Source organism: Poecilia latipinna, unplaced genomic scaffold (genome assembly GCF_001443285.1).
Source record: "Poecilia latipinna isolate Pla-1442-1.1 unplaced genomic scaffold, P_latipinna-1.0 Scaffold3752, whole genome shotgun sequence".
Classification (NCBI taxonomy): Eukaryota; Metazoa; Chordata; class Actinopteri; order Cyprinodontiformes; family Poeciliidae; genus Poecilia; species Poecilia latipinna.
Window position 1 is genome coordinate 24,708 of NW_015116368.1, and position 10,206 is coordinate 34,913.

Sequence of the window (10,206 nt, forward strand, 5' to 3'; positions counted from 1 at the left end):
GGTGCCATGCAAACATGTTGAGCCGATTGTCTTTTCTTTGTACCAAGTCGACTAATCAAGTTTATTTGTATCACACATTTCAGCAGCAAGGCAGTTCAAAGTTCTGCACATCCTTAGAAACTCACATTACAGTTTACATCAGTAGAGTTTGGCTTTTCAGAAATATATTTAATGTTCTTCAAAGTCTTCTCATTGCGATTTAAGATGTTTTTTTTACTATGAATGTTAGCTGGGGTTTTTTTAACTGGTTTATTACCCAACAATCCTCTGAGGATAAAGTTTCTTTGTCAAAGAGTCACTTTGAGTCTGATAAGAGGTTTGCCTGAACTCAGTATGATTACTGAATGCTAAGTTAAGTTAGATGTTTATTTTTCATTTTTTGGTAGCAGCATTTCCAAACTACATTTTGAAATAAACAATTGGGACTCAAGTTTTTAATAAGTGTGACAGCATACATTTCTGAGAATTTACTAAGACGACTGAAAACTAGAACAGGAGAAAGTTTTTATTGATTCCTGAGATGGAAACAGTGGAAATGATTCATTCTTGTAACATGTAAGCTCTGAATGACTGGACCTTTGGCAGCTTACAGCATCTTTCCATCAAGATTGCAAAACAGTTTCTTAATTATGTGAAAAAACAGGACAATGATGGGTCACTTAAAATATTGTATAGTGGCACACACTGCTTAATTTGTTGAACCATATTTTAATTATTTTCAGCATTCGATTGTTTTAATAAAAGTTTCCTAACTTCAACTTGAGCTCCTAATATTTGTCCTCTCTAACTTGTAAACATCTGATTGCTCAGCAAAGGACTAACTCACATCCCAAACCTGCAAGTGTTTGTGGTTTGAGTTGCCTAAAAGTTATATTTACACAAGTAGGCTCCTTTTTGTTAAAGACACTGAGTCGGTTGTTACCTGCCATATAATGTGTTTTTTGTTTTAGTCCCTGTGTTAGATAAGAATAGCATTTTTTCAGTTTTTCACTTTGAATCGATGAGTGTAGGACCTGTTTAGTATCTTTGATTTGACACTGACTGTGGTTGTTGTGTTTTGGTCTCTCCTGCGTCATAATCAGACACCTTCAGTAACCCCAGAGCGTCGTCTGACTGTCAGCATGTTTTATCCCAAAACTATCATCTGACCAAGGCACCAAGTCTACAAGCCTTTGTGATAAACTTATACAGTTAGGCTCAAATATCTTTAGTACTCTGACAGACAGAGATTCAATTATTTCAGTTCAGCTAAGTGAGCAGTATCAGGTGCTTACCAGCAGAGGGCAATCGTCTACTTTGTCATATCACCCTATTAAACACAATGACGATGGCGGTTTATTTACTTGATTTCACAACACTTGAATGTGGTTGTGACCCAAGATAAAAAGGTTGGCAGTAACAAGCTTACAAGAAGCAGAGAGACAAAACATAAAAATGGCCACTTCAGTCAACGGTTGCTGTGTGCTGCTCGAGACGGGAACATCAACCGACGGATGTTCTGCTCTTTGTTCAAGTCCTTGTAACATCTGTCATTTTACAGGCTTTAAAGGTTACATGTTTTCCTGAACTTCAGCCCTTTGCCTCCTGAGGACAGTAAAGTTTTTAATATCTACAACCAGCGACTAACGTAGAACACAGAAACTGCTTGTTGCTGCTGTGTTTCTGCTCTGGTCCAGGCTGTTTACGTCAACCTCAGCTCCACTGGTTTAGTCGAACCCGCTGCTCTGTCCTGACATGTCTTTGTAGTCGTAGCTTTGATGGTGTGTCTTAGTTCATATGGCTTTACAGTAAGACGTCCACCCTGTCTCTTTTTAACAGGGATGGAGGGCTGGAGGACGGGTCTCAACCTGTTTTTTTTTCCATCTCAGATTGTTAGGTCCACTCTTGGTCTTGTTCGACAATATTGGTAGAGGGCGGCTTGCGGCTAGAGTTTCAAAGCTTTGCCCCCTTTTTATCTTCACCCACAGACGACGAATTTGAATTAAAAGCAACATGAGTGATCACAGCGCAGCGTCTCGCAGCGTTGGTTATTGCTAACGACCTTGAAATCGGGTTGCATGTGAACGTCTACATCAAAAGACGGCAATTGGTCTTTGACTTGAAAGAGTGCGTCTCTGCGGTTTGGCCTGGCTTGTGCTGAACAAACACCTGCAGAGCGAAGAAAAGGACTACGTCTGCTTTTTAAAAACATGAAGAATTTTAAGAGAGGGGAAAGTAAAGAGCATCAGAATTTTGTCCACCAGGATGAACGCAGACGGAAGGATAAACATGCCAAAAGCACAACACCCAGTTTCAGCTAATGTTCACTAATGTGCTTTAACAAACCTCTGAGGCCCTTATGTACCATCTGAAATTAGATTATAGGTTATACACGGGTGGACTGTGCTTGTTTTTCTTTTCTTTTTCTTTTTTTTTTTACTTTTTTTTTTCAAATTGAATACATAAAGGATGTCGTAAGACGGCAAACGGGTAAAGTTCAAGAATAGCTTTTCACATCACTCCAAATGAAAGGGGTTGTAGCCCTGACTTTACTTTATCTTGGAATTTTCTTTCAGTTCTAAACGTGTCTTCACCATCTTTACATGAAGTTACTCAGTTTGAGAAATGAAAAGATATTTATACTACAAGCAGCAAAATGCCTCCAACATGGGCCCCAAATGAGGTCTTGCTTTTCGTTGCAGAAGCCCACAGGAAACTTATCTCCTCAAAACTGACCTGAATCTTCTGCTTTGAAGCCCGAGTCACAGTGGAGCAAAAATCAAGTGCTACCGCAAAGCGGTAGCCCCTCATGCTCCTGACCTATTTTGATTTCTTAGAAGAGCTTTGCTGTTGCCATCCTCACTTACTGTTAGCGAGTAATTTGTGTGAAAACCACAGCAGTTTATTTATTTACTCTGTCAATGTGAGAAGTGAATCTTTCTCAGGCGTGTAGTGCAAATAGCCAAGCATTTCAAATAGAGTGAAAAGGTAAAGCATTAAGATAAAGAATCAGTTAAACAGATGGAAAACACAAACATACGGTAGATAATTTATACTCTACTTGAATCCTAATCCAAACTGATGACTTAAAATCACTTCTGGTGTCTTGTTTAAAAAAGATCTGGAAAAGTTTCAAATAGAGACGGGAGATTTAAGAGTATGGAACCTCTGCATCCATGAGGATGGCCTTCATCATCAAGGACTAGATGATGAAGGAATATATTACTAAGAGAAGCACCAACGTGGCACACAATTACATGGTTTTGAGTTTTGAGCAAGACATAACAGACAGTAAAAGTGATAAGACCTAAGATTTTGCATACCTTATACTGCACTGTGCAGGTTATATGTTCCCTATTGGGTTCTTTTCCAAATTATCCCTGACTTGGAGCTCTTTAAAACATGACACATGAGAGATATGTTAAAAAAAATGATCATGTAAAGATGCATAGAAATAAAACTACTCATATGGAAACAGAGGAGATTTCATAATTATATGAAGCCTGCAAGGGAGTGGGACAGGTATGTGTTTAGTCCAAAGAGAGCATATGTGTATAAATTCCCATGCAGCCCTTCTAGTTAATAACTCGGAGACAACAGTTTTAAAGTTGTCATGGACTGTCTCTCGTATTGAAACAATGTTATAAAACTATATTTATGCAATCCTCACTTTTAAGTGATAATATAATAATTTGTTCTGTGATCTTTATTTCGACTATATTACAAAAAGAAAATTGTCTTTCTTATTAGTGTTGAGATAAAAAGGAAACTAACATGGCAGAAGAATCACATTGTGCCATCTGTAGCTGCACATTGACTTCCTTCAGCTCATCCAGGTCACCTTTATCGAGTTCCTCTTTCTTGTTGACTTTTGATGCTACATGTGATGAGTGAATTACTGTCATACAGAAACCAGGTTTTTATGGGAACTACATCTGGAAAGTGACACCTAAACATTTGAACATGTCAGGCTCTTCAGTTTGGGTTGAAACACCAGACGATGTACTTGGAGATGCTGACTCTCATGTCCAGGTAACTTACAAACACATCCTGTTCATGTGGAAGGTTACAGCCTGAGCAGAACCACAGGTTGATGTCGTTTTGGCACTTCCCTCCATGGGGTTGCCACAATAAGGCAACCTCACAGTCACCACAGCTGTGCACACACAGACTCTGCAAACGTTTTTACTCTGGACGGCCTTCCTGGCGGGAGAAGAACGGAAAGAGAATCACATCATCTGCAAAGAATCAAATCTGAACAAGTAAGACATTTGCTGTGCAATCATTTAATAGATTGATCTGATGTATCAATCAGCCTACTAAATCTATTTTTAGTTAGATCATCTTTTTCAGCGGTTTGTTTACATTTACCGAACTAAATGTAAGGTAACAAAGAAATACAAAATGAATTTGATCTCAAGTTTTTTTTTTAATTTCTGTTTAAACCAGCAAACATTTTTATGACTAAAATATAACATGACATGTTGATATGAGAAAATGGTTGTTTCCTAAGCAGGACATGCGTCACTTGTCAGGGGCCAATCAAGTGCAGACTTCTTCTAAGAGAGGAAAATGCACTGAAATTCTTTCCAATCATCATCATATTTCAAACATGCTGACATCAAGTCAGTTTGTCGTCTGGGCAACGATTTTGCTCATGGGCACCATTGGTGAGTTTTTTGTCTAAATATTTCTATGAATATCATCTAAATATCCCACATTACCTTCTGTCATGGTTTTACTGAATCGTAAGAAACTTTATTGATCGTATGATTTGACTCTAATTTAACATCAGGTCAGAAAATTCATCTGAACTTAACCCCGCCTGTTCATCAAAGCGGCAGCTTCGTATCAGCTCCCATTGGGGGAAAAGTGACTTTGCATTGTTTCCATGACTCAGAACGGATCTACTGGTACAGACAAACCCTGGGACAGAAACCAACGCCGATTGCCAGCTTCTATGTCTACGGGAAAGAAACCATTTTTCATGGTGAATTCAAGAACAATTCTCGTTTGGATTTGGTTAAGGGAGACCGGACAAATCATCTGATCATCTCAAATCTACGAATTTCAGACTCTGCCACATATTTCTGTGGAAAGAGCAATGCGCAAGTTGTGGCTTTCGCACAAGGCACTGTCGTCAGCGTAAAAAGCTTCGACTCCGATGTAAAAGTTCTGATCCATCAGTTGGTGTCTGAGAGCCTGCAGCCAGAAGGCTCTGCAACTCTGAACTGCACAGTAAAAACTGGAAGCGGCGGTGGAGAACACAGAGTTTATTGGTTTAAAAACTCTGACGGATTCCAACCAGGATTCCTTTACACTCAGGGAAGCAAGAATGATCAGAGTGAGAGAAACTCCAACACACCAACACACACCTGCGTCCACCGCCTGTCGATGGACGACCCGTCCGTGTCTGATGCTGGATCCTACCACTGTGCTGTTGCCTCCTGTGGACACATCCTGTTTGAAAACGCAACAATGCAGGAATTTTCACGTGAGTAAAAGGCATCATATCCTGTGAAGACAGAAACATGAAGTGGAATCAATGATTCTTTCGATTGATTTCTCTGCAGGTGAGAAAAACCTCCTGAAGAATGCTGTGGTTGGAACTTTAACTGGATTTCTGACAACCCTTCTTGCTGCTTCGCTGGTTTTCTTATTGTGCAGACTAAGAAAAACATCAGGTGAAAGTGAGTGTGCATTTCCATCTCCATGCAAACGTAATTTATATCCACTATCCAACTCAGTGAAACTCAGAATGCGAGAAATTTATGCAACAAATGTTTTTGATTTTCATAGCTTACACATAATAGAAACCTTTTATTACATGTTTATATTTTGAAATAACTGTTTGATATTTTGATTTATGGAAATGAACCTGTTGCTACTTTAAGAGACTAATTCGCTCTTTTGAAACAGATTTGCAATGCTCTGCTGCTACGACTGCACCGCGGGTAGGAGTTACCTCTTCATTTTTGCGATTATTATTAATATTTTGTACAAACTTTCCCACAAGATCAATATTCTGATCTGCTTTCACGTGTATTTCCAGGTTAATGACCAAGACATGACAGTCCTCTATGCATCTATAAATGTTGGTCAGTCCAACAGATCAAGAAGACAGAGAGAGAGCAGCAAGACTGAGTGTGTTTACTCCAGTGTTAGCCAGAGGAAGTCAGGAGTGCATAAATTTCATTTTGAAACTCTGTGATGTAGTTTCAAGAACTTATCTTAAAGCAAATCTACAGGTGGACATATTGTTTTTTTATTAGCAGCCAAATTGTTAAACCTCTCTTGATGTAAAAATGTTTCTGTAAATTAACTTTTATTTGTGTTGGAGCATTTTGTGATTGACATTTAGTTTTCAGAAACAATTGGTTACTCTAAATTGTCCTTATGTGTGTGTTTAGGTGTGTATGCATGCGTGTGTGTGTGTGTTTTTTTTTTTTTTTAATGAGCTGGATGATGTCGTCATGCTGTTACGTCCTTTGGATGTTTCTTGCACATGCGCCATGCGATGGACGTGTTGCTTAAGACCCAGGAATCCCAAAGAGGAGAGTAGGTTTATTTTTACATATTTTAAATATGAAGCATTGCATTACCTCTGCTTGCCCAATGTGACTGCTTGCCAAATGACTGCTTTTTTTACAGGAAAACTTTTTTTCCTGTAAAAAAGTTTGGATTGGGTTGTTTTAAACTTTACCTTTACCCATATATCTTTACATATTATCAGAAATAGTCCAGAAGGTGTTTGAAGGGTTTGACAATGTACTAATGTCAGATATTAGGGTAAAGCAGGCTACATATTTGATATGGCAATGTTTTCATTTAGAGGAGTGAGAGGTAGTTATTACAAAGACACAGTAATCTTTTCAAATTTGTATTTGTTGAAGTCTGGAAAAATCATGTTATTTTCTCTCCATTTCAGAAGTGTGATGCACCTTGTGTTTGCAATACTAAATCCCAATAAAATCTATGAAAGTTTGTTGTAAATGGAATAAATAATATGAAAACCTACATGAATCGTTTGCTGTTCACTGTAGCCTATATGCACAATCTAACTAGTGGTTTCACAGGGCTGTGGACATGTGACCAAGTTTCTGAAATGCCAGATGTTGCGTCACGTCTGTTTGGCCAATCAAATACTGTACATCCTTATCTATGAAAACTGAAAAATGGGTCGAGGTTCTTCTCAATCAGAGCGGCAAACTAAACACCATGATAAGCAAATGCTTTGTTGTCTATATGATGTTCTTGTTCTTGGGGACAATGGGTGAGTCTATGTACAAGTTCCACATTTCGGTGCGTTGTACCAAGTTGTCGTATGTTTATCATGTCGGGGTTTTATTTTTTTACCACAGCTGGGACAAAGACACAATACAGCTTATCTGTTCGCCAAGACAAACATTTCGTGTTTGCTAAAGTGGGAGACAACTTGACTCTGCAATGCTTCTACGAAAACGTCGTGGACGCACGGTTCTACTGGTACAGGCAAAATCTGGGGCAGAAGCCAAGGCTGGTCTCCACCTATTACAAGTACGACAAGAACGCCACTTTCCATGATGAATTCAGAGACAGTCCACGCTTTGAGCTGGAGACCACTAAAGGCAAAAATCACTTGAAGATAAGAGATCTGAGGATTTCAGACTCTGCACTTTACTTCTGTGCAAGCAGCTACCTATACAGGCTGGATTTTGCTGAAGGCACAATGGTGTATGTAGAACAAACAGGTTCCAAGCTGAAAACTTCAGTTTATCAGTCAGCATTGGAGACCATCCAGCCCGGAGGCTCTGTGACCCTGAACTGTACGGTACAAACTGGGACCTGCAGCAGAGAGCACAGCGTTTACTGGTTTAAAAACTCTGAAGTGTCTGAACCAGGACTCATTCACAGCCAAGGGGGTGAGAACAAGCGGTGCAACAACAAAACCAGCGCAGGGACACACAGCTGTGTGTACAAGCTGCCAATTAGCAAACTGGACGCCTCTCATGCTGGCACCTACTACTGTGCGGTTGCCTCGTGTGGACACATTCTGTTCGGAAAAGGAACAAAGTTGGACTTAAAAGGTGAGCAGCTGCAAAACAAAACAAAAACACCACAAATTACCTAATTTAACTGAAACAGAAAGTTTATGTTGCTGTGTTTCTGCAGATACCAACAACTTAGAGACTTATTTATGGGCCGGAGCCTTTTCTTTCACCTCCCTCCTGAGTGCTTTACTGGCTGTCTTACTGTGTGTGATACATAAGAAAAAGAGCTTCAAACGTTCAAGTAACACCTTTTTTTAAACACTTTTACAACTTTAAATTCACATACTTGCAATGCAGCAAAAAGCAACATTTGACTCATGATATATTTCCTCTGGTTTTGCTTTCTTCCCCCACGTTTATTTGCTTGAGATTATGAAACTTGTTTCAACATTGAACAAAGATAGCAAGAGCAAATCCAGAGTGTATTCTCCAAATTATGATATCTCTCAATTTAATTTGATGCTCTTGCTTGAAAACCCTCCAAAAATATGCAAATTCACATATTTCTTAAGAAAGGAGTGGGTAGAAATTCCCTCGCAGTGAAATAAGTAAATGACTTATTGCCAGTTATAAGAAACTCTTGATTGTTGACATGGCTGTCTGTCATGGCTTCTAGAGGTAATTTACAAACTGCTTTTTGTACTGTGTCACCTTATCTTTGTTAATAAAACATATTTAAACATATTTGTTTAGGATTAGGGCCACAAAAAAAGAAAAAAAAAGAATTCTGACTTTTTTTTTCTAAAATTCTGACTTTTTTCTCTGAAGACTAAAGTCAGATTTGTTTTTTCAGTGGCACTAATCCTTTTCTGTATAAAATGTAAAAAATAAATAAACAAAAAATACAAAAATATCTAAACTTCTGCTTTTACTTGCAGAGTCTGTAAAAGGGCCATCCCATAAGCCAGATGTGAAGGTGAGCGATTGTTTTTCATCAGTCCTTTTCTATGTAAGGACGTACACATAACATAATAGTTTCTGTATTTTTTTCGGTGTGTAAAATTCTAACAAACCTTTTGCTTCTAGGATGCTTACAATGCACAAAAAGCATATTACGCTGCTTTTCTTGTGCTGCACAACAGACCACGAAGGAGAAAGGATCCTATCTGGAGTGAATGTGTGTACTTCAGGGTTTAGTAGTAGAATGGAAAAAAATATATATATTACAGCCAAGTGCATTTCAACACGCGTGTTTAATATAACTTGTTTTTATTAATTCACTGTTGTTCAGTTAGATCCAAAAGGACTTATCAGATGAGTTAATGTCTTTGTGTTTATTCTTGTATCCTGTTCCTTTTTGGATTTTGTTTTCTTAGATTCGTATTGTTGGTGTTTTTCCCCATGTGTTGCTTTTTCCTTTCAGAGTTCTCCAGTGTTTTCCAGGCACAAAGTGCCATTTTATAGCATTGAAAATGGGCCTCTGTCTCTTTAAAAACTGCTGTTCTTTCCAAAACTCTGCCTTCACAACGTTGCTCCCCTATTAACCCTTTAACAGCTTTGCACTGAGAAGTAACAACATTATAACATGCTTTTATGCTCAGATACATCCAGTCGCCAATGAGCTTCACTGGTTTTCTGAACTCAACATGATAACAGTCTTGGTCGAATGAAAATTGTTATAAAACATTTTTTTTTTATCATTTCAGTAAATGTGCTTATAATTCTATGAATTTTGAGTCTATCAATTTTTGCTTTTGTTATTTTTTTTAATCAACATTAAGCTTGAATGTGTCTGTTGGTTACATAAACATTGCAAAATAGCAATAGTTGACTTTTATGTTTATGAATAATTTCTGTAGCTTTGTTATCATTTTTTAAGATGCCATGAGCTTTTATCTGCTTTTCTTCTACATTAAAGTTTAACAGTATCAAATGTGTTGTGACTATTTCAAAAATTTCTGCCACCAACTGAATGTCTGTGACTCTGGTCAGTGAAGCACATTAAAGCAGATCACATGTATTTCTACCGAGTGGATTATTATCTTTTTTTTTTTTTGTAACCTGAATCAATATCACTGGTTTTAAAAAGAACAGACATCAAGACTAAAAATAAAACAGGATGAACCACATAAGCTAAAAATAAATACTTGCTATGCTTAAGGATTATTAGCATGTAAAGTTTGTTGATCTGGTGAAATATAAGAAATGTGTCGAGGTCTAATTATTCCCAACAATCTTCACCAAGACAACAAACTGT

The 10,206-nt window shown here is 38.0% G+C and overlaps 2 protein-coding genes across 2 annotated transcripts; both read left to right on the forward strand.

Moving 5' to 3' along the window:
• Positions 1-4,407: 4,407 nt before the first annotated feature.
• Positions 4,408-6,991, forward strand: LOC106941586 (uncharacterized). The gene is made up of 4 exons (XM_015024660.1): positions 4,408-4,649; positions 4,775-5,473; positions 5,553-5,669; positions 5,899-6,991. Exons 1-4 carry the CDS (start codon positions 4,469-4,471, stop codon positions 6,006-6,008), a joined length of 1,107 nt encoding a protein of 368 aa, XP_014880146.1. The 5' UTR covers positions 4,408-4,468; the 3' UTR covers positions 6,009-6,991.
• Positions 6,992-7,210: 219 nt separating this feature from the next.
• LOC106941584 (uncharacterized) lies at positions 7,211-9,947 on the forward strand. Its single transcript, XM_015024657.1, has 4 exons — positions 7,211-8,045; positions 8,131-8,250; positions 8,888-8,925; positions 9,036-9,947. Exons 1-4 carry the CDS (start codon positions 7,304-7,306, stop codon positions 9,144-9,146), a joined length of 1,011 nt encoding a protein of 336 aa, XP_014880143.1. The 5' UTR covers positions 7,211-7,303; the 3' UTR covers positions 9,147-9,947.
• Positions 9,948-10,206: the final 259 nt, after the last annotated feature.